General features: G+C 35.2%; 3 protein-coding genes across 3 annotated transcripts; 2 read left to right on the top strand and 1 right to left on the bottom strand.

The window, feature by feature from the left end:
• The first annotated feature begins 880 nt into the window (after positions 1 to 880).
• Positions 881 to 2,545, top strand: LOC141402698 (uncharacterized). Its single transcript, XM_073984485.1, has 2 exons — positions 881 to 1,025; positions 1,439 to 2,545. Exons 1-2 carry the CDS (start codon positions 921 to 923, stop codon positions 2,489 to 2,491), a joined length of 1,158 nt encoding a protein of 385 aa, XP_073840586.1. The 5' UTR covers positions 881 to 920; the 3' UTR covers positions 2,492 to 2,545.
• Positions 2,546 to 3,227: 682 nt separating this feature from the next.
• LOC141402271 (uncharacterized) lies at positions 3,228 to 4,497 on the bottom strand. The gene is made up of 2 exons (XM_073983175.1): positions 3,955 to 4,497; positions 3,228 to 3,793 (listed from the first exon to the last, which is right to left on the bottom strand). The coding sequence occupies exons 1-2, from the start codon at positions 4,291 to 4,293 to the stop codon at positions 3,338 to 3,340; spliced, it is 795 nt and encodes a 264-aa protein (XP_073839276.1). The 5' UTR covers positions 4,294 to 4,497; the 3' UTR covers positions 3,228 to 3,337.
• Positions 4,498 to 17,320: 12,823 nt separating this feature from the next.
• On the top strand, positions 17,321 to 23,524 carry LOC141403295 (uncharacterized). The gene is made up of 3 exons (XM_073985482.1): positions 17,321 to 20,367; positions 21,847 to 22,094; positions 23,085 to 23,524. Exons 1-3 carry the CDS (start codon positions 17,321 to 17,323, stop codon positions 23,522 to 23,524), a joined length of 3,735 nt encoding a protein of 1,244 aa, XP_073841583.1.
• Positions 23,525 to 23,734: the final 210 nt, after the last annotated feature.

The following is a 23,734-nucleotide window of genomic DNA, read 5'->3' as shown; positions in this document are numbered from 1 at the left end:
ATGACATTAAAAGCGTTATTGTGGAAACAACAACATATAAACAGCAGCAACAACAAACACCACCACCAACAAGAACAGCGTGCAACAACATCACATAGAATGATAAACAACAAAATTGTAAAGGAAAAACAAAACGTTGTTTTTGCTAAAATAAACACAAATGGAGGACTAAAGAGAGGGGTTCAGTGAGGATGGAGATCGGATATCATGTAACAACAAAGACACAACATTAATAGCCTCACTATTGTACTTGCGGCCATTAGACAACCTACTTCCTCTTAAGGTGATCTCTTTGCTATTTGCCTCCACCTCCTCCTCTCCACTCTTCACCACTTCAAAGAAACATACTCCCGCATTCTCCAAGACAAAACAAACAGAAATAACATACATACTTCAACATTAAGCACACACAAATATTTCTGTTCTTTACAACAAAGTGGATAGAAAGAAAGATAAGCGGGGAGAGGATGTTGTGTGGGGTATCTGATGGTCAAAAAACTTGCAGTTTTTTTGGTTTAACGAGTTAAGAAGGCTAAACAAAAACGTATGGCTTTATAAAAACACGTACAACATGAGCTTAACTGTATAAAAACACACAAAAATATAAATACTCACAAGTGTGTCTAACCCTCCGATTACACATGCAAGTAACTTGCCGACAGTTATGTATACGTATTATATTCGAAAACTTCAAAAAATTTGAATTTTGTGAGGAAACTTTCATGTATGTCTACAAAGGAAAGTGCAAGTTCATTTTAAAAATGATTTCAAAACGTAAACATCTCCTAAAAATTTCATTGGTTTTGGAATTAAAAAAATTGAAAGAGCAAGAACAAAATGAACAATTTAAGCAAAGGAAAAGGATAGAAAGGAAGAGATTTTGGGTGAAGCCGCTTTTGATTAGAAGATGTGACTTTGACATGGAAGCGCATTTAATGAAGGACTTGTTTTGGGAAGACGATGAAAAAGATTTTAATAATTTTTGCCGTCTCAACAAAGATCAATTTGAGGAAATACTAAGCCTGGTAGATATGAAAAGTGTTAACTGTTTTATCCGATTTTTTCTGTATGTAACTAAAATTGGATAGTTATTTTCGAATCGGGACGAAGTTTTTCCACATCAGCTCTTGTTTTTGAAATATATATTAGGGTCCTATTTTAGGATTTTTCGTTATCCTTGTCACCATAATTACTTTTTCGTTGTTTTTATACATGTGTTGGTTAAGAAGATGTCGACTGATCGACCCAAACAGTTTTTGCTGTATTCATAAAGCATTTTTGGTGACAAGGATAACGAAAATATTGGTAAAAATCCTAAAATAGGACCCTAATATCTATCTCTAAAACAAGAGCTGATGGAGAAAAAATGTGATGAAACAAAAGTGGTTTTGACCAGTGCAATCAATGAAATAATCTTGAAATATAACAATATTTATAGGTTGAACCCAAGATTAGAAAAAATGACACTCATATGAGGTTAGCAATTTCTCCAAGAACAAAATTGGCAATAGCTCTTCGGTATATGGCTACAGGAGATTCCTTTAGATCCCTTGAGTTCTTGTCGAGAGTTTCGAGAAGCACAATTGCCGTATTTATGCCAATTGTTATTGGTGCTATATATAACGCTCTTAAAGGTACCTATTTAAAGGAAAGTATATCCCAAACTAAATTTTGCGTTCTTGTCTTAACGGAAATTCCTCTTAAATTACAGATTCCGAATACTATACATGAATGGGTTACTGTCGCCAAAGACTTCCAGGATATTTGGCAGTTTCCTCATACTCTCGGAGCGCTGGACGGAAAACATATCCGTATCAAAGCCCCGGCAAACTCGGGATCTCAATTTTATAACTTTAAGGGCTTCTACAGTATTGTACTTTTTGCGGCTGTCGACGCACATTGTCGTTTTCTTTTTGTGAGTGTTGGAACTAATGGCAAAGCATCAGATAGTACAATCTATCAAGATTCAACACTCTACAGCAGCTTGCAAAATGGCGATTTAAATATTCCGTGCAGTAAGGAATTGGTGCATGACCAAGGAAATAAAATTCCATACTTTTTTATAGGCGACGACGCCTTTTGCCTCGATAAACACCTAATGAAGCCTTATAGTAGATGCCTGAAGTTAAATGTTTCGCAAGAAATATTTAATTATCGCCTGTGTCGAGCAAGAATGGTAGTCGAATGTGCTTTTGGTAGACTGGCAAAGCGATTTGGCATATTTAATCGACCAATCGAAACGAAAACCTCAACAGTTGACATGATTGTAATGGCGGCATGTGCTTTACATAATTATCTGACCAAGAAAAGGACCACAACACCAGATTCTGTCATTGAAAGTATTCCCACAACATTCTCATCAATTGGTCAGCAAGAATTGCAATCATACAAATATGCCTGTAGATTAAGGGATGATATTTCAAGATATCTAATTACAGACGGCAATGTGGATTTCCAGTGGAAAAAAATTAACAGAGAGCCTGTATCTTGAATTAATAAAAATGTACTACAAAAAATAAATAAATCAAACATCTTCCTATTTCACATATGCATTATCAAACAAAAAGTATTATAATTAATTTTAATTAATCGAGCTTTTAAATACCTGAGGAGAGTACATTGAAAAAATGATATCTAGCGAAGTTCTACATACATATCAACCGCTATACACATATTATAGTTCATTTAAACTATTCTGGATTTAGCAAATCCACTCGATTTAAGTTGTCATTTTCATACAAAATATGTCAAATAAATCCAGATAATTACTACATCCAGCATAGTCTAAATCAGGTATTATATTCTATAACTTAATAAGCTATGATTACTCTGTGACACAAAGTGGAACTCAATGTCTGTTGGTGGAAAATTCCATGAAAATCAATGGTGTATATAAAGAACCCAAAAGTATATGGTATACACCACACTGTATATAACATGCATATTATAATGTATTTGATGCACCATACATGCTACGTCTTTCGAATTTTGATGCGATTTGAGATGGTGACAATTGTGGAATGATTCAACTTTGAATGATTTTGTGTACCTCGGAACCTACAACAATTGATATGGCATCATCGGCTTGAAGGACAAATTGTCTGTGCTAGTATCCATATCAAATTGAAAATTTCTAGCTTACCCGTTCACCAAATATCAAAGTTATTTAAAATGTGGTCTTTATACAAGAGTTATAGGTCTTAACATCACAAGTTGTACATACTTCATTATATTAGTATATTGATTTATTTACAACAAGTTACAAAAAACGTTTTAAATTCATTTGCGATAACATATACAAAAAACTAAAAGGATTAAACACACACATGCGTTATATTCAAAATACGTCATTTTCGATTCCAGCGTTAGAAATAGCACAACTTAAAATGTCAACATTGGATGTACTTCGTGGAGTTGATGCTTGCAATGGTTTGGAGCTTCTTCCATTCAAAGAAGAGGTGACTTCAGTTGAATTATATCGGCTGCCCTCAACTGATATTGGACGAAACTTATTTTGTCGCATGTTGTACAATTTTCGTTGAACCAACAGGTTCTGAATTTCACCCATTAATTGATAGGCATCCTCTTCTGGAAATTTTTGAAGCTGGAAACCAAGACTTGCGCCAAAGGCTGTAAATTCATTTTCTTTATCACCTAAATCCATTAGTTTGTTCAGAGCAGAATCAAATTTTGACTCTTCTTCATCCTTTCTAGGGCGTTTCGAGACATTTTTGCTTGTGATATTAGAAATTTCGTCAGAGTGATCCTCGAACTCTCGTAAATTTTCGATATTCTGAAAGAAAAGGATGAAAAAACAGTGTTAGTACATGTACAGAGACCCATATACAAAAGTTCCATTGCAATACTCCTAACTGCAAATATAAGGCATTAGAGGTGTGTGTGTAATTACAATGGGACATTTGTCTACGGGGTATTCAATGTGCGCATACTAACCTGTTCCGAGTTATCTATGGACGTGCGAACTGCAATACTTGCGTCCAGAAATCTCATTTCCTCGAACCAAAATAAAGTAGGACGGTACACTTCTTCCGTTTCTGATCCAGATTTTTTGTACATTTTGTTTTTCTCACCTATATATGTGCTTCGTAGGTTACGAATCTTCTTTTTTACGACGTCAGTCGGCATACCCATTTGTAATGCTATGTCCTCATAAGCTTTCATCTTCAAATCGTTCCTTCTGTACAAATTGCTGTTCATATTCCACAAGCAATCATTACACCGATACAATGAAATTAATTTGATAATTTCATTTTTATTTAATTTCTTATCCATCTTAAAATTGCTTTTTCACTATTTCGCGTTTGTTTATTTTTCTTTTTTCTCTTCTCACAAATGAAACAAATCTAGTATTGCCGCGTTTTTAAAATTATACTATTTCTAATTACAACACTTCATTACCATCAAAAACAAGCAATAACGGTTTTAAATTATCCCAAAACTATCACGTCATAAAAATGTTTTTAGTTTTTTTTTTCTTTTTTACGTTGAAAAGTGCATAAAATCGTCAATTCAATTAAAAAACAAATGTACATGAATGATATAAGGTAAATTTGGCAACCTTTTTTTTCTTTTTGACATTTACTGCTTGCAAGTTTCAAAAATTTACTGCCGACGAAAAATCATCGGCAGTGCTGGTGTCAGTTCGAAAAATGTATGTGTGTTAGTGAAAAAATGTGAGTGTATTGGGTTTTTCGAACTGTTACTTGCATGTGTAATCACTGGGTTAAGGGGCTAGTACGAGTACTACGTACATACATATGTACATATGTGTGAGAGTGGGGAAGCACATGTGTACATTGTTTTCTTTGGAAGTGTGTGTGGGGCAACAATGTCCGAAGGTTTCGTGCTTGTTTTATTTTTCTATATAAATGGGAATATTTTTTCTGTTTTGTTATTATTTCTTTTTTTGTATTAAATAGTGGCCCCAGGAATCTGCCAGTTTTGGTTTGGGTCCGAGAAAGCATTCTCTCACGCATGTTCATATGTGTTTGTACTCGTAGTGGTGGACAAGGACATCTGTCGTGTAGTTGTTACCACAAAAACAGAAATTTGGGATTTAAGGAAAATATCATATTTTGGATTAAAGTACATTAGGGAGGGAAATAATAGCAATGGAGGAGGATAATATAAAAAAAAAATATTTTGGGATATGTAGCGTATGGGTACTGACAGCATGTATACGGTATGATGCACCATATAACCAAGTAAACATTTTTTAAATTAAGTTAAAAACACAAGACCAGGGGAATAACAACAATAAGAATAAATGTGGATTTTTTAAAGATTTTTAAAAGGAACCAAACACGACAATAAGCGTGGATTTTTTTAAGATTTTTAAAACGACCCAAAGAACACAATAAGCGTGGATTTTTTAAAGATTTTTAAAAGGACCCAAGGAACACAATAAGCGTGGATTTTTAAAAGATTTTTAAAAGGAACCAAACACAACAATAAGCGTGGATTTTTTAAAAATTTTTAAAGGAACCAAACACGACAATAAGCGTGGATTTTTTAAAGATTTTTAAAAGGAACCAAACACGACAATAAGCGTGGATTTTTTAAAGATTTTTAAAAGGAACCAAACACGACAATAAGCGTGGATTTTTTAAAGATTTTTAAAAGGAACCAAACACGACAATAAGCGTGGATTTTTTAAAGATTTTTAAAAGGAACCAAAGAACACAATAAGCGTGGATTTTTTAAAGATTTTTAAAACGACCCAAACAACACAATAAGCGTGGATTTTTTAAAGATTTTTAAAACGACCCAAACAACACAATAAGCGTGGATTTTTTAAAGATTTTTAAAACGACCCAAACAACACAATAAGCGTGGATTTTTTAAAGATTTTTAAAACGACCCAAACAACACAATAAGCGTGGATTTTTTAAAGATTTTTAAAACGACCCAAACAACACAATAAGCGTGGATTTTTTAAAGATTTTTAAAACGACCCAAGCAACACAATAAGCGTGGATTTTTTAAAGATTTTTAAAACGACCCAAACAACACAATAAGCGTGGATTTTTTAAAGATTTTTAAAACGACCCAAACAACACAATAAGCGTGGATTTTTTAAAGATTTTTAAAACGACCCAAACAACACAATAAGCGTGGATTTTTTAAAGATTTTTAAAACGACCCAAACAACACAATAAGCGTGGATTTTTTAAAGATTTTTAAAACGACCCAAACAACACAATAAGCGTGGATTTTTTAAAGATTTTTAAAACGACCCAAACAACACAATAAGCGTGGATTTTTTAAAGATTTTTAAAACGACCCAAACAACACAATAAGCGTGGATTTTTTAAAGATTTTTAAAACGACCCAAACAACACAATAAGCGTGGATTTTTTAAAGATTTTTAAAACGACCCAAACAACACAATAAGCGTGGATTTTTTAAAGATTTTTAAAACGACCCAAACAACACAATAAGCGTGGATTTTTTAAAGATTTTTAAAACGACCCAAACAACACAATAAGCGTGGATTTTTTAAAGATTTTTAAAACGACCCAAACAACACAATAAGCGTGGATTTTTTAAAGATTTTTAAAACGACCCAAACAACACAATAAGCGTGGATTTTTTAAAGATTTTTAAAACGACCCAAACAACACAATAAGCGTGGATTTTTTAAAGATTTTTAAAACGACCCAAACAACACAATAAGCGTGGATTTTTTAAAGATTTTTAAAACGACCCAAACAACACAATAAGCGTGGATTTTTTAAAGATTTTTAAAACGACCCAAACAACACAATAAGCGTGGATTTTTTAAAGATTTTTAAAACGACCCAAACAACACAATAAGCGTGGATTTTTTAAAGATTTTTAAAACGACCCAAACAACACAATAAGCGTGGATTTTTTAAAGATTTTTAAAACGACCCAAACAACACAATAAGCGTGGATTTTTTAAAGATTTTTAAAACGACCCAAACAACACAATAAGCGTGGATTTTTTAAAGATTTTTAAAACGACCCAAACAACACAATAAGCGTGGATTTTTTAAAGATTTTTAAAACGACCCAAACAACACAATAAGCGTGGATTTTTTAAAGATTTTTAAAACGACCCAAACAACACAATAAGCGTGGATTTTTTAAAGATTTTTAAAACGACCCAAACAACACAATAAGCGTGGATTTTTTAAAGATTTTTAAAACGACCCAAACAACACAATAAGCGTGGATTTTTTAAAGATTTTTAAAACGACCCAAACAACACAATAAGCGTGGATTTTTTTAAAATTTTTAACAGACATTTGGTAATAAAAATAGGTCTTAGTACAACAGAATCTCCAGTATTCACCATTCCCGTAGTAAATATTGTTTATATATATTTTGTTCCCTTTCCACATACGAAGTAGCGGGCATTTGCTAGTTTTTTTTATAAATCCACGTTTTGTGTTGTGATGATTTATGGAAAAATATTCTTTAAAAATCCACGTTTTGTGTTGTGATGAGCCTTGAAAAAAATACTCTTTAAAAATACAGGTTTTGTGGTCTGATGAGTCTTGAAAAAAATAATTTAAAAAAAAATTGGACACTGAAGATCTCTGGTCTGTGGTCTGAAGGGTCTTGAAAAAATTATTTAAAAAATTTGACCCTAAAGATCTCTGGATCTTATCTACCAAAGCAATGTTCAAGTACATCGTGTCGTATAAGTAGTGTCGTATGTCATACGTCATGTGTTTTTCTTCCTCCTTTTTACAAAACAATTTCTGTTTGGTAAGGTAATTTACAAAACAGATTCGTTTTTCTCCACAAAAGCCCCATAGGACCAAGCAAGACTTTCTTAAAACATCAACGAGTGCAGTCCAATTCTATGTTGTGACACCTCACAGGGTTATTAAGGAGTGTTGAACATAAAACGATACCATTTTTAGACAAATTTTACATGACTTGATGGACTCAGGTAATTTAAGCCAATTTTACGATGAGAAATTTATACACCTTTGAATAGTGTGATGTTGTCTTGCCCAGAGAACTCAGCCATTCATTGAGCAAGGCAGACATGAGTTTTTTTACGATACAAATATGTTAAAGTTTGTTGGCATTGGTGGTGTATAAGTGTTGTCAGTACTCATACGCCATGCTGTCACGAATGGTGGCAAGTTACTTTCATGTAGATTTCCAAAGTATATACACACATCTGATTTCAGAAGACCATTAAAAACAAAGGTTTATTTTCCTGCAGACCTCAATAGATCCACAGTTTTTCTCTCCAATATGTCGCCATGCTTTATATCCAACAGTTTTATGTGCAGGTTCTTCTACAAAAAAAAAAAAAAAAATAAATAAATAAATAAAAAAAAATAATAATTGTTGAACTCTGTTCCACAACTAGTTTAAGTATTTGAATTTAACGAACCCAATGAAGTACAATTTGAACACACTAACAGTTCTAATGTTAAATATGTTAATTTTACATCAGTGAGCTTTCACTCATTTACTATGTTTTCCATCTGATTCCATTTGTTTCGCTCTATATTTTTAACAAACCAAAATGTCTGCAATCAGAATGTCTTGTTACTTGTTAAACAGAAGCCAAACTATTAGGTTTCAAGGAACTCAATAAAACCCGCAACATAATTTATATTTGAAATTACATCCGCTGCCTTTTATTTCCACAAAAAATCAAGCACTTTACAATTCTGGGAATTGTACATGGTCCAGTCGAGTCTCTGAGGAAGAACAGAGCTACCTTTTATCTGGGATTACGTCCACCGCTAAAAGCTGAAGATTTCCTAAGGAAAACCAAGAGGTTACATCATGGAAAAAAGGTATGTAAGATCTTGTTAAAAGTGTGAGCATTAGGGTTTGTTTGACATTAATTGCTGTTTGAATTCAAACCTTGAATTCATACACATCATTGCTACCTCCCATAAACACGGAAAAGCTTCTGTCCAAGTCCGCAAAATCTCTTTATCAAACGAGTATTTTCGTACGTAGAGAACCTCTACCCGCTAAAAAACAAAAATTCTGCCCGCAACAGAATAAAAATTCTGTCCGCTACAAAACAAAAAAGAAAAAACCACATATTAAGAGCAAGGGAAAAATTTACATCACCCGCTTCAACATCGATTACGCAACGATTTGTCTTCATTACAATCTCTTTCAAGTCCAAGGTTATTGACTTTGAAGAAATAGATTGAACAACGAAAAAAAAACATTGCAAGCTCTTATTTTCATTTATTTCAAAGAGACAAATAGAAAACAACAACTCTCTCCGTAACAACAACAAACACTTACAAAGTTGGTAATAATTCTCCCCTCTACTTATTTCCATCCATGCAAAACCACACAAAATAAACCTACCATTGCAAAAAAAAACGACAACTTTACTCTTAAACAAAGAGTTTATGCATGCGTGCATGTCTTTCTGTATACTTCCATTCTGCCAAACTTGCGCCAACCATCACACTGGTAGGGTTGACACGCACACTGAACGTACTCATTGCTAAGAGAATCGTCGTTGACGGGGTATAATTCTGTCACTCGTTCTCGCCAGCAGAGCAACATCACCAATACAGACGGCATACCATTCTCTCAACCACTCGCGCACACACTAGACAGGGATGCCAGATAAGTTTGGTCGAAAATCGGCACTTTTCGGTTGCCAAAATCGGCAAAATCGGCAAAAAAAATTTCAAAATCGGCAAAAAATCGGCAAATTAAATAACGTTTATTGCAGTTCAAATTATTGCTATATTTAATAAGCATAAGTTAAAAAATTAAATTTTAAGTGCAACAAAACAATTAACAATTCATAAATCAAGGCAATAATTCAAAATATGTATGAATACTCGTATAAATGGTTTTACCATATCATATGCATATGGTAAAACCATTTATTTAGTATATATTTATAAGTACTTGTATGTATATATGAAATCAATATATTTTCAATTCAGTCAAGCTAAACAAAACGTATACAAATATTGTCTTAAGAGGTTATTAATAAGGTGATTGTTTTTATACCCTCAGCATTTATGCCAACGAGTGTATATAAACTTTCATACGGGCAAAATGTGCCTCATCGAAATAATGGTTTTAGACCCCATGTATGTATTGAAGGGAGTAACCTATTTGGTCCATACTTTGCACATTATGAAATGTCTACCAGACTTAGATGAGGTTCCAATACGTACTCAATCGGTCCACTCCTTCAGGAACCTCCCACACAAAAGTCCAAGAATGTTCGGAAAAATTGTACGCCCGATAACTCTTGAAAGGAGTGACTGATTTAGTCGATTTAGTACCTTACACATCCTAATATGTCTACAAGATATAGGTTAGGTACGAATATGGACTCTATTTGTCTATTTCTTCGGGTACCTCCCACACTAAATTTCGTATAAGTTTTCTGAGGGCCAATTCCGTTTCTATGAAAATGTAAAATGAAAACTTTTAGAAAGGAGAAAACTGTCAAATGAAAAAAATTATTAAGGAAATATTTTTCATAGAACAATAATCCAGCCCCTGCTCTCGAATCACTTCGATTTTGGTTGAAACAATTTGAATACGCTGCCTCCATTACGACGGTAAAAGCTTTTTCAGGGGCATGTCCATACTTCTTGAGAATATAGCCCGAGAGGTGTAAAAACCCCTATGACACCAAATGTAGTGGCTGTAGAGCACGATAATTCTCGAACTGATCCACCGATTCCAAAACTTATACGATGAACCACTGAAATGACTAGTGGGCGCGATATCTATCGAAAAGATATAACTCTCAAAATAAAATCCACTTCCCTAATGGACTATGTCGGTCCATTCCTTTAAGTACCACCTCCACAACACTTTTGAATTTAAATTTTAATCCACATTTTTCGGCAAGTTCAAATGTCTAAAAATGGCCACATAATTCTGAAAAGACCTTAAAAACATTCGATCTGTCCGCAGAAGAAAGTTTCAATTCACATAGGCTGAGGATCATGACACAATAAGAAGGTAGCATTATCAGCCCAGCTGATGGTAACATAATGTGTCAATTGCATTGAATTTATGCCAAATTTTGACATTTTATGTTACCAAAAAACGGCAGTTGCTGCTACCTTCTTATTGTGTCATGCTGGGGATATACCTCTGTCAGCAAAGCCGACTGACACTTTCTTACTAGTTGTATTGGAAATTTGAAATGTTGGTTTACAATTAAATTCAATTTCTGTAATAAATATTTGAATTAAAGTTTTGTAACAAATCATTTTTAATGACAACATTATAACAGTTAGGGCCATTATTACATGTGTTCTTTTACTATCTGATGGATTTGAAAACGCAAAATAAACCATTTTGGTGGCATTAAAAATATAATTTTTACATTGAAAGTTAATTCCAAAAAGATCCTCCTTGAAATTCAATCATCACTTTAAACTTTAAGTTAACCGGAACGCTATAAATCTGTTCGGTAAATCCAAACTATAACAAAATAATACTTATAATAATGGGGGTTAGACTTATTTAATTTTAAGTAGTCTTTAGTAAAGAGAATTCCTTTCATCGAGACCCTAACTAACCGATCTCGGCACTTGTTATACCCTATACCACAATGTGGAAAAGGGTATTATAAGTTTGTTTTGGTAAAAATTCATGTAACACCGCGAAATATTCGTCGGAGACCCCCAATGTGGTATACCAATCTTCATATCTCGACGAGATAAAGCGATTTTGAGATGTGTGTCCGTCCGTCAGTCCGTCCGTCCGTCTGTCCATTATAAATTGTAAACATGCTCCAGGCCGCAATTATAGACCGATCGTCACGAAATTTTGTATGGAGGTCGGGTTCAAATCAGAATAGATCCCTATTCTTACTGGTGATGATCGTGAAATATTTAGCGGGTGAAATGGACCAAAAACATAATATTTATCCAATTTTCTAGCGGCTCTGTAGGTCTCAATAATAGTCCGATCAACGCGTAATTTTAAATAAGGTAAGAGTATATCACAAAGGAGAAGCTTGCAATTTGAGATGGCGATCGGATAATATTTAGAGGGTTAAATGGACCAAAACTTTTGTGTGAAAATTGTGAAAATTTTTAATATACAGCTTATATCTTAATTCCTGGAAGTGACATTCTGGACAAGTGAGATATACTTGATAGTGGAACACTTGACCTTTCAATTGATGCCAATTATGTTGGTGTGCATGATCAGATAACAGAGTTACAGCCTAATATATTCCGTTATTTGTTTGTAGTGTAATAAAAAACTCGCTAGAAGTCGCAATTATACATCAATAGTCACGAAATTTTGCACCGGGTAAGAGTATAGGTCGAAAAAGATGCCTACAATTTTGAATGATGATCTGATATTCTTTAGCGGGTGAAATGGACCATTACTTTTGTATGAAAAATATAAAAATTTTATTTTTGGTCGATATTTTAATTCCTTGAGGACATATATATTTCGCAAAGTAGCCTACATATGGAAAAAAACTATTGACCTTTCCTCTGATGTAAATTGCAATAAAGTGTTTGCTAGATAACGGGCCTACTGCCTAATATATAATGGGTTCTGTGTAGAGAACCACATTTCTATCCCATGCTACATATTGTCTCTCCAAAAGGTTATGTAACACCACGAAATATTCGTTCTAGACCCCTTATTTGGTATGTCAAAATTCATATCTCGACGAGATAAAGCGATTTAGCGACGTGTGTTCGTCCATTAAAAATTCTAAACAAGCTTAAGGCCGCAATTATGGACCGATTGTAACGAATTTTTTAAGGAGGTTGGGTTCGGGCCAGAATAGAAATGATTAGTTTCGTGAAATGTTCAGGGCATGAAATGGACCAAAAACAAAATTTTAACCAATTTTGTAGCGGCTATGTAGGTCAAAATAATAACCCACAAAATTTTAAACAAAGTTTGAGTTTATGATGAAGAGGAAGCGTACAAACTAACGTGAAGATCAGACAATACTTAGCGGGTTAAATGGTGTGAAATTGGTAAAAATTTCAAATTTCATAAGTAGGTTTCATTACATTTTAGTTTGTGTGAACTACATTTTCCTTTCCTGCTACAAAAATGTCTTTGTCATGCTAGATAACTTTTTGGTTTTGGTCATAAGTATTATACATTACATCTCTGATATTTGATAATTAAATTTTTACAATCATTGAAAAGAAGTTCCGTGGAGAGCGATTGTCCAGGGATAGTGGTATAGGGTATCCCATGGTCGACTTCGTCCGACTATAGACTTCACTTACTTGTTTTTATTTAAATTTACTTGGCTAGAAACTCTTTCCACATTTGCAGAAGAATGTGGCAAGACTAAAACACGTTTAATAAATTTGGACAAAATAAGAAATAATGATTCATAATTTGCACATATTAATGCACACATTGTTTTCCAAAATTCTAGCAACCCTACGTTTTTATCTTTAAACAAATTTTTGGAATTTAAACGTGAAAGTTCTCGTGATTCTTGCTTTTCGTTTATGTTTATAAAGCATTCGTATTCATTAATAATGTCGAAAAATGAATCTTGTGTGCCATTTATTATAAAACTTTGATTTATTGAAGCTAGGCACTTAAATTTATTTTCAAAATTAAACCGCTTCAAAATCTGACCACAAAATTCAATGTAAAAGTTTGTGCAGTTTTTATTTATTTCCACTTTTCGACAATTTCGTTTTTTGAACAATTTCCTTGACGTATATACTGAAGTACACGTTATGGTAATCAAGAAAATTCAAACTGTTTTTATAAAATATTATTATTAATCAAACTACTCTTGACAATATAGTTGTCTTTGTTATTGTACCAAATTAGTTCTAGCAACCACAATTTTCATACAAAATGGAAATTTTATGTGAACAAGTTGCCTTAACTAAAAATCGCCATTTTAGGGGTAAAAATCGGCAAATCGGCATTTCTATTTTTTTGGACTAAAAATCGGCAAAATGCCGATAAATCGGCAAATCTGGCATCACTGACACTAGATAAGATTATCGTGAGAGTCGGCGCGCTGCGGCAGCGACTCGTCACACAAATTGGCGGTCGAAAGAAGAAGAGTAGAACATTATTAGTTAAAATTGTCCATCGGTAAAGCAAGTGGTTTGACAAAGTATGGTGACAAATTAACTATTTTTTGCAGAAATCGTTTGCAAACCCACAGTAATAAAGGGTTTGAGCAATATTACTAAATGGAAATTAACCACTTTACAAAAAGAAAATAAAATAAAATAGATTTTGTGAAAAAAAAAACTGGAACAAAAGTTGAAAATTTTTGGCAAACCACATCGTGTACATAACAAAATCCACAAGTATTAGAATAATAAAGAAGAAAAGAAACAAAAGTTTGCCGCTGTCAAAAGAAAAACGACGAGAAGAAACAAAACAAAAAAAAAAGTAGAAAGGTACGAAATTGGCGTGAAACGAAAAAACAAAACTAGAAACCAATCAATATAATAACAACAGTTTGTGATTATAAAAGAAGGAAATTGCAATTACAACAATACCATAATTTTCTTCGTTACAAAAATAAAACAAATTTGTATCAAATTTCTCGAATACTCCTCTTTTTTGCAATTAGCAAAATTACACAAAAAAACATATTCACGTCGGCAATATTGTGGGCTTAAACCCAATTTACACTGCCACTAAAAAAGTGGTCGAACAAATTCTTCTCTTGTTTATGCATATTCAAAGGGTTAAACCCAATTTACACTACCGCTGCATAAAGTGATTGGTTTGCAGGTATACAAAAGCTTAACCCCTATTCACACTACCGATAAATAAAACCTTTCAGCAAATTCGTCTTTGTTCACAGAAAATTCAAAAGGGTTACACCCACTTTACACGAACGCCAAAATAAAGTGTTAAAACAAGATAGGGTTTGTTTACAGAAAATAAAAGGACTTGCACTTTATATACACTAGCGCCTAGATAAAGGGTTTGAAAAAATTTGTCCTCCATATCAAATGAAAAACGAGTTTTATTAAAACATGTCTGAGGTAAATGAATCTCCAATGTGATAAGTCAAACAATCAAGAAGGAACCTCCTGTGTCTCTGTTTCTAAAATAGGCTGATTTTTTCGTCACGTCTCCTCACAATGTCCTTTAATAAACTATTCCAAAAGGAATAGAATATCAAAGCATACCCACTTGCAATCTTGCAAATTATTTGCTGTATGACGTGTTTTTCATAAATCAAAAACCAATGGTTTGACACTGTGCTTAATTTTATTGGAAATTCACACGTCAACAAGATTTCTCGCTTGGTAAAAAAGGTTTTCACAAACAGTTTCAAAAGTACATTGCGTTGCCTGGTATTGTCCTATATTTAACATCAATTTGGCCCAAGGGAAAAATGCCAAAACCTCTTTATTAAAAAAATAAAACAAAAAAAAATTGAAAGAGAAACAATAAGCAGGAAACTGTAGTTTACAACAACCAAACCCAAAAAATATAATAGCGAGAAAACGAAGGAAGATATATTAAGTGCAAAACTAACAAAGAGAAGTAACCTCAGCACTACAAAGCTACAGTATCCAGTACATAGCACAATAGGTGATGAACAAAAAATAATTGAGTGCGCACAACTTCGTATGTGAGTCAAAAATGTGCGCAAATTTTAACATCAAAAGTATTTAAAAATTATCTGCTGCAAACGGTTTTCTGATTTCAATTCTATGGAGTATGCATCAAATAAATCCTTTTAAAAAGGTTAACCATCCAAAACGCCATAATACTAAACTGGCTATAAGTCACTTAAGCACTTGATATGATTGTCGTAAACAAGAATTTGGAACAAAACCAATTTCTGTGTAAATCCGCTTTGCATCATTTAAAATAGCCGTCAGCTCAAAAATCACCATAACCGTAATTCCGAGTGAATAAGAAAGAAACCGCAAGAATCCTGAAAATCTTTAAAAATTCTTCCTCATAACGTGCAAAGGGTTACAAGTTTGAGTGCAAGAAAACAAATATACTCTTCAACGAATGTGCTAGGAAAAAGAAGTTAAATTTCTTCTAATTTTCTTAATTGCTTTCGTGTTGTTATTGATTGGGTACGTTTTGTTTTCTTCGTTTCGGCGATCACTGCATATTCATACAAGACTTTGTGAATCAGTTGTTCTTTTTTTCTTTCTGTGGCACTTCAGCATATGAATAATACAACAACCATAAAACCCGGATTACTTTAGGAGGTAAAACATAATTGTCAGCTAGCAAAGTCATAAAATTCCACGAAACCAAATATCTCCACCAACATTGCATTTATTATCATTATCGCAACATCCAAACTTGCCCACGTTAAATGCAACAGGCAACAGCTGTGAATTGAAGTTTGTTGTACTATGGGAGAGAAGAGTTGACTGTGGTCAGCACCAAAGAGTTTAAGAGTACATACAATAACATACTGGATAGAATTTGTAGAGGAGGAGTATCACGGAAGATAATTTTGGATGCACCCATAAACAAAACCATTGTGAGTACAGTACAAATCAGGTTTATAAGGTACGTTTAAATGTGCATGAAATGTTTCGTCATTAAATATTCCATTCATCACTTCAATCAAGGGAACATCGAATTACCTGTGGAGTTACACTAATTAAACAAAAATTAATCATCGGTCCTGGGAATAACGTAAGTCAATGTACTATCATTCTTTATTCAGGGTTTGAATCTATAAGAGACAAAACATTAAATTGATACATTGCTTTAATGAGAAATTTCACCCCTTTATATAAAAAAAATATTGGATATCAACAATTTTTGAATACTACAAACTATCTGCTTTTCTTAGTACACTCGAAGATTCTCGATTTTCAACACTAGTTGAGCGCATCAAATTATATTGAAAAACAAATTTGAAGTTTCCATTGGTACTCGGAAAAAATTAAGTGAATTTTTTTGCGCATTCTTTTCCGCAATTTTCTTAGACTTGCTATTACAACTGGTTTACATTTTGTTATTGGTTTTCAGTACACCCTATTGAGTAATAGTTGAGGTTTCCAGCAGCTAGCACAATCCTTACCAGCCCTTGGTTTCTGTTTTCGGCTACTTTTGAATTAACACAAAGGTTGTTTCAAAATTTCTCAGTCTGGTATATATGCGTAAGATTTTCACAATATTTGTTTGGCAAGTCATTACAACAAATATTGATCGAAAATCCGAAATTTTCTGATAATACTTTTGTTCATTCTGCTTATACGTTGCAGATTTCTAATTTAGAATATTCCGAAGGGAATATTATCGTATAATTAGTAACATCTTCAACTAATTGAACTAAAAGCTACTTGGGAAGATTTGCTTTCAACCTACAACCTTTTTTTAGTTCATTATGGCCACTGACAGTAACAGTACCCTTGCCCCTCAGAAATTTATTTTCTTTTCCGACCAAGTGATCACGTTTTGTGCTGAATTTGGCCTAATTCCGGTTCAGGATCACACTGGGTCTAGCTTACAAGTTGAACTTGATGACTTGGAAAGACGTTGGCGTCAACTTGTAAACGTGTATGAAAATGAGATGACTTCTGCTGACCCCACTTTAACAAAAGAGGCCAGAGGAGAAATCCATGGAAAATTTACAGAATGTTGTCGATCCTATAAGGAATGTAAATCCTCAATACTTGATCTAATTAACATTGAGCACCAAAAACTTCTGACCTCTGAGCCCAAGTCTAAAGAAGAAAAAGTTTCCAAATCTAGCACAAGTTTTTCATTAAAGTTACCGCCTTGTGACACTGAATTATTCAACGGCGGCTACGACAAGTGGCCTAGTTTCAGGGATATGTTTACCGCTATTTACATTAAACATCCCGAATTGTCACCTGCGCAAAGGCTCTTTCACTTACGGGCAAAAACAAGAGGCGAAGCCAATCACATTGTAAAAAGATTTCCTCTCACTGATAGCAATTTCGATTTGGCATGGGAGGCTTTACGTCAACGCTTTGAAAATAAGCGAATTTTGATAAATCATCAGTTGAGAAAGATCTTTGATATTGATCACGTTTCTTCGGAGAAAGAAAAGCCCTTGAGAAATCTCCAATATACAATCAACAATTGCTTGTCTGTCCTGCGGACGTACAACATTTCGGTGATATCGTGGGATCCAATTTTAGTTTATTGGGTCTCTTCCAAATTACCCGAGGATACACTAACAGCTTGGGAAAGTTCTCTTGCAAACAATAAAGAAATGCCCTCGTGGGATCAACTAGACGATTTCATTACAAAGCGTCTAAATATGATTGAATCTGTTTCCGATATAAGAAAGCAGAATTCGCATTCTTCTAGTTCTCAAAAAGTTGCCTCGTACAATACTTCCGCTTCCACTGAAAGTTTTCAAAAAACATGTAAAGCATGTAAACAAATTCATCCTTTAAGAAATTGTTCTAAATTCCGCACATGGCCGTTGTCGGATAAAAGAAAATTCGTGTTCGATAATAAGGTTTGTGAAAACTGCCTGTCATACGGTCACATTGCCAAACACATTGCCAAAAGATGCAAAAGTGAACATCGTTGCCAAACATGTCGTCAATCACACCACACATTACTCCACCCTGATGAGAATAATAACAGGACTTCTGTTTCAACAACCGCGGGTCCTCGACCCAACCAAAGGTGGCAACCGCAAAAATCCGCCTCCGCTTACCATGTTGAAACATATTATGATGAACAGCCGACCACGTCAGCTGCCGCTTACTCGCAAATTCAAAATACACAATCCCATTTCTCTCAATCAGGAGAAAGAACTGTTTTGCCAACTGCGTTGATTGACATTGAGCATCAAGGACTATTCTTCACCATTCGCGCGTTCATTGATCAAGGTTCACAAGAATCCTTTATATCAAATCGCATTATAAATCGTTTCGATATTCCAACCAGAAAATCATTCACAATGATTTCTGGACTTGGTGGCACTGTTCTTGAGAATTCCTCTAAAAGTTGCCAAATCACTCTAATATCTAGACAATCTGACTTCAAGTTGACTACAACCGCCATCGTAGTATCCAGTCTTAACCACTTAATGCCAGCTTCTCCTACCGCAATCTACGATTTCACCAACTTACAGAAATTACAACTGGCTGATCCAAACTTTTTCAAACCTGCTCCAATTGACATGCTCATCGGTAGCGACGTCTTACCAAGAATAAAGCCAGGTTTGGAAAAGAATGTTTCTGGTGATCTTTTGGCCCAAAGTACTGAATTTGGGTGGATAGTAAGTGGTAAACCCACTTCTAACTCGGTTGTCTCGTTTGCATCTTGGACGGCAACAATTGATCCACTGAATGAAGAACTGAAAAAAATCTGGGAACTTGAAAACATTTCTAATGAGAAGACCTTGTCCGCATCTGATATATGGTGCGAAGAATTTTACATGAACACTGTTACTCGAAGAGCAGATGGTAGATATGTCGTAAGTCTACCGTTCAAACAAAATTTACCATGTGACCAATACCTCGGGTCTTCTCGACCTGCCGCAATGGGACAATTCTTAAGAATGGAAAAAACACTGGAAAAGAACCCTGAACTTGCAATAGAATACAATAATGTACTTGCGGAATACCTTACGTTGGGTCATATGAAATCGACCACAAACACCGAAATTGTTCAAAATTCTCATTTCCTCTCATATTACTTGCCCCATCATGCAGTTGTGAAACCTGAGAGGACTTCCACTAAAGTCAGGGTCGTGTTCAATGCATCCAAAAGAACTGCTAGTGGATTATCATTGAATGATATTCTATACACTGGACCCACATTGCAAAATGAACTAATGAACGTTATTCTTCGCTGGAGATTCTTCAAATATGTCTTCAATGGCGACATTCAAAAAATGTACCGCCAAATATTTGTTCATGAAAAGGATCAGCAATTTCAACGAATTTTGTTTCGATCTTCTCCTTTAGAAAAAGTTGAAGATTATTGCTTGAAAACTGTCACATTTGGGGTAAATTGTGCACCGTACTTGGCGATACGAACTTTGCTTCAATTAAGTGATGATAGTAAAGACTCACACCCAACAGCATCGCAGATCCTCAAGAGTCAAATTTACGTGGATGACATCTTATCTGGTGCTCATTCACTAACCGAAGCAAAGTCGTATTTGCATGAGGTGATTGATTTGTTACATTCCGGTGGTTTTCCCTTGAAAAAGATCACATCAAATCATCCTCAAATACTACTAAATCTGCCCCCGGAGGATCTTCTTAGCGAAGATTTCTTACGGCTAGAAGAGGTCAGTGAAACTAAAACTTTGGGTATTCAGTGGAATGCCATTTCCGATCATTTCTTTTACAAGGTGACACATTTCGATTTACCCACTGCTTCCGTAACAAAACGAAAAGTTTTGTCAATAGTTGCAAAATTGTTTGATCCTGCTGGATGGTTGGTACCCATTATCGTAGTTGCGAAAGTGTTGATGCAACAACTGTGGATTGATGGTACTAACTGGGACGAAGAATTAACACCTCAGTCATTTGAAAAATGGAACGTTTTCATATCAAATTTTTCGCAGATCGAAAAGATTAAAATTCCACGTTGGATTCACTTCTCTCCTGCAAGTCAAATTCAAATACACGGCTATTGTGACGCTTCCGAAAAAGCTTATTGTGCCTGTTTATATATCAGAGCTACCTCCCCAGATAATATTACGCATACCAACTTACTTGTTTCGAAAAGCAAAGTTGCTCCTTTGAAGACTTTGAGTCTCCCAAGACTAGAGCTTTGCGGGGCTGCCATGTTGTCAAAACTCATCAAATCTGTTTGCCAAAACCTGGAAATTTCATCACCAGAAATATATTTATGGACTGATTCTACAATCGCCTTATCGTGGATCAGCAAACCACCTTTCTATTGGAAGACTTTTGTTGCAAATAAAGTTTCCGAAATACTTGAAAATGTGGGTAATGCCAACTGGAGGCATGTTGTTTCTGCTGACAATCCTGCAGACCTTGGCACTAGAGGATGTACAGCTGAAGACCTAAAAGCCAATGATCTTTGGTGGCATGGGCCAAAGTGGTTAGCCATGGAACCAGAACATTGGCCAAAATCCTATACAACCAAAGAGTCAGAGCTCGAGAAAAAGGTTTTTTCCTTACACGCAGAAGTGGTTGGTGATACACTACTGGAAGATTTTTCATCACTAGCCCGAGCTCTCCGAGTTTTTGCTTATGCATTCCGTTTCATAAATGGATGTCGAAGAAACACTATTGCTGGATTACAGAAAAATGTCATACTTTCTCAAGAAATAACTGTCGTTAAATATCACTTTATACGATTGGCACAAATGGCACACTATCCTTGGGAATATCAGGCGTTAAAATCTAACCAACCGATACCAAGAAAAAGCAGATTACTAACCTTAAATCCATTACTCGATGAAGCCAAATTACTTCGCGCTAATGGACGCTTAGTCAACACTTCCAATAGTTACAATGAAAGACACCCAATTATTCTTCCGGAAAAGTCTCGATTCTGCAAACTGTTTATTGAATACACTCACACTATTTTACTGCACGCTGAACATCAAGTAATGCTACGAGCAATTCGACAAGAATTTTTCATCATCCGTCTTAAAAGTGCCGTTCGATCCTGTATTCGCAATTGCCGAACTTGTACTATATACAAACACCGCATGCAAAACCAAATCATGGCCCCATTACCAATCGAACGTTGCACATTTTCCCTCCCATTCACCAATACCGGACTTGATTTTGCGGGACCATTCGATCTTAAAACATCCCGTCTACGAAATTCTAAACTCCAAAAAGGTTATGCCTCTATATTTGTCTGCCTATCAACTAGAGCAATCCATTTGGAAGTGTGTTCTGACTTGTCCTCTGAATCCTTTCTCGCAACTTTCAGTAGATTTGTGGGTCGAAGAGGTCTTCCGCGCAATATATTCTCTGACAATGGAACTAATTTTGTGGGCGCAAGCCGTTCTCTTGCCAAGGAATACAAAACTTTCCTCCGATCCGCTGAACAACATATCGTTTCCAAATACAATTTACATGGTTTTACTTGGCATTTTATACCGCCACATGCTCCACACATGGGTGGTTTGTGGGAAGCCGCTGTTAAAAGCATGAAGACACATTTGAAAAAGGTCGCAGGTAATACCAAATACACGTATGAAGAATTTTCCACATTATTGGTGAGAATTGAGAGTATTCTGAACTCTAGGCCGTTGTCTCCTCTAACTGAGGAACCTAATGAACTCATTCCGCTCACACCTGGTCATTTACTACGAGGGGCTCCTCTCGTCGCTACTCCTGAACAATTTACTGATCACTTATCTCTCATGAATCGATGGCAACGCTTGAAAACAATTCAACTGAATTTCGCTAAACGCTGGAAGGATGAATACATCACTACACTTCAACGACGATACAAATGGAAGCAAACCCAGCGAAATTTAGCACCTGACGACTTCGTTGTTATTAAAGAAGATAACCTTCCTCCGACAGAATGGCGACTTGGCAGAGTCATTAAAGTGTTTATGGGAAAAGATTCCAGAGTTCGCGTAGCCGAAGTTCGCACGCAGAACGGAATCATTGTTCGCCCACTGGTCAAACTTTGCATCCTCCCAAATTGCTAATTTTCTTTCCCTATGCTCACACATTTAATAACATCTTACGTTTTCAGCAACACACCTTTGCCTAAATGTCGCATATGTCACGAGAGACATTTTATCCGATCCTGTCCAACGTTTCACAACATGGACGTTATAAAAAGGAGAAACATAGCTCAGCAAAAAGGGTTTTGCTTCAATTGCTTGTGCACTGCCCACAAAAGAGAATGGTGTCCCAGCAGGAAAACCTGTATGGTTTGCCATAAAACCCACCATACTCTTCTGCACATAGACTCAGACGCAAAATCAAAAAACGTTGCAACGAGAAAATCAAAGCCTCATGACTCCAGTTCGGAATCAGAATCTCCACCTAAAAGGAAAAGTCGTCCTCCTCAACGTAACACATCCCCCGTTCCAAAACCGTCTACGTCGACGGCAGCGAAAAAACACCACCAGAGCAGGCCAAAATCCAATGTGAGTGATCGCTTGAGTTGTCGTACGAGGATCCACGTTTTTTTGCCTACCGCACTAGCAAAGGTCTTGACTGCGGAAGGTTGCGACAAGGTCAGACTAATACTGAATTCGGGGGCAACACAAACGCTGATATCCGTTAAACTGGTTGAGCGACTACAACTCAAAATAACGCAGAAAGCCGGTCGAACGTTCACAGCCATAAATCTTCAGTCATTCCATGACCAAGCCGTCAAAATTCACGTCACTGGAGAAGTCCGTAGTCAGCTTAATACGTCTTTACCAGAATCCACCAAAGATAAGAATCTTCAATCCCTTTACAACCATTTAACAGACTTGGCCGACCCTCATTTCTTCAATCCCGTCAACGTCGAAATCGTGATTGCCAATGACCAAATTCCAAAGATCTTAAAGGCTGGTCTTATACAAACCTCATCAAACATGCCCATTGCCCATAGTAGCGCCTTTGGTTGGATCATATCCGGAGGCTGCCAATACTGAATAAAACTTCAACAAAACGGGCCGGCATGTTGAACTCTGTTCCACAACTAGTTTAAGTATTTGAATTTAACGAACCCAATGAAGTACAATTTGAACACACTAACAGTTCTAATGTTAAATATGTTAATTTTACATCAGTGAGGTTTCACTCATTTACTATGTTTTCCATCTGATTCCATTTGTTTCGCTCCCGCAACATAATTTATATTT

This window comes from Musca autumnalis, unplaced genomic scaffold (assembly GCF_047663935.1).
Source record: "Musca autumnalis isolate F117 unplaced genomic scaffold, ASM4766393v1 scaffold_4, whole genome shotgun sequence".
Classification (NCBI taxonomy): domain Eukaryota; kingdom Metazoa; phylum Arthropoda; class Insecta; order Diptera; family Muscidae; genus Musca; species Musca autumnalis.
This window is presented reverse-complemented; position numbering and strand designations above follow the sequence as displayed.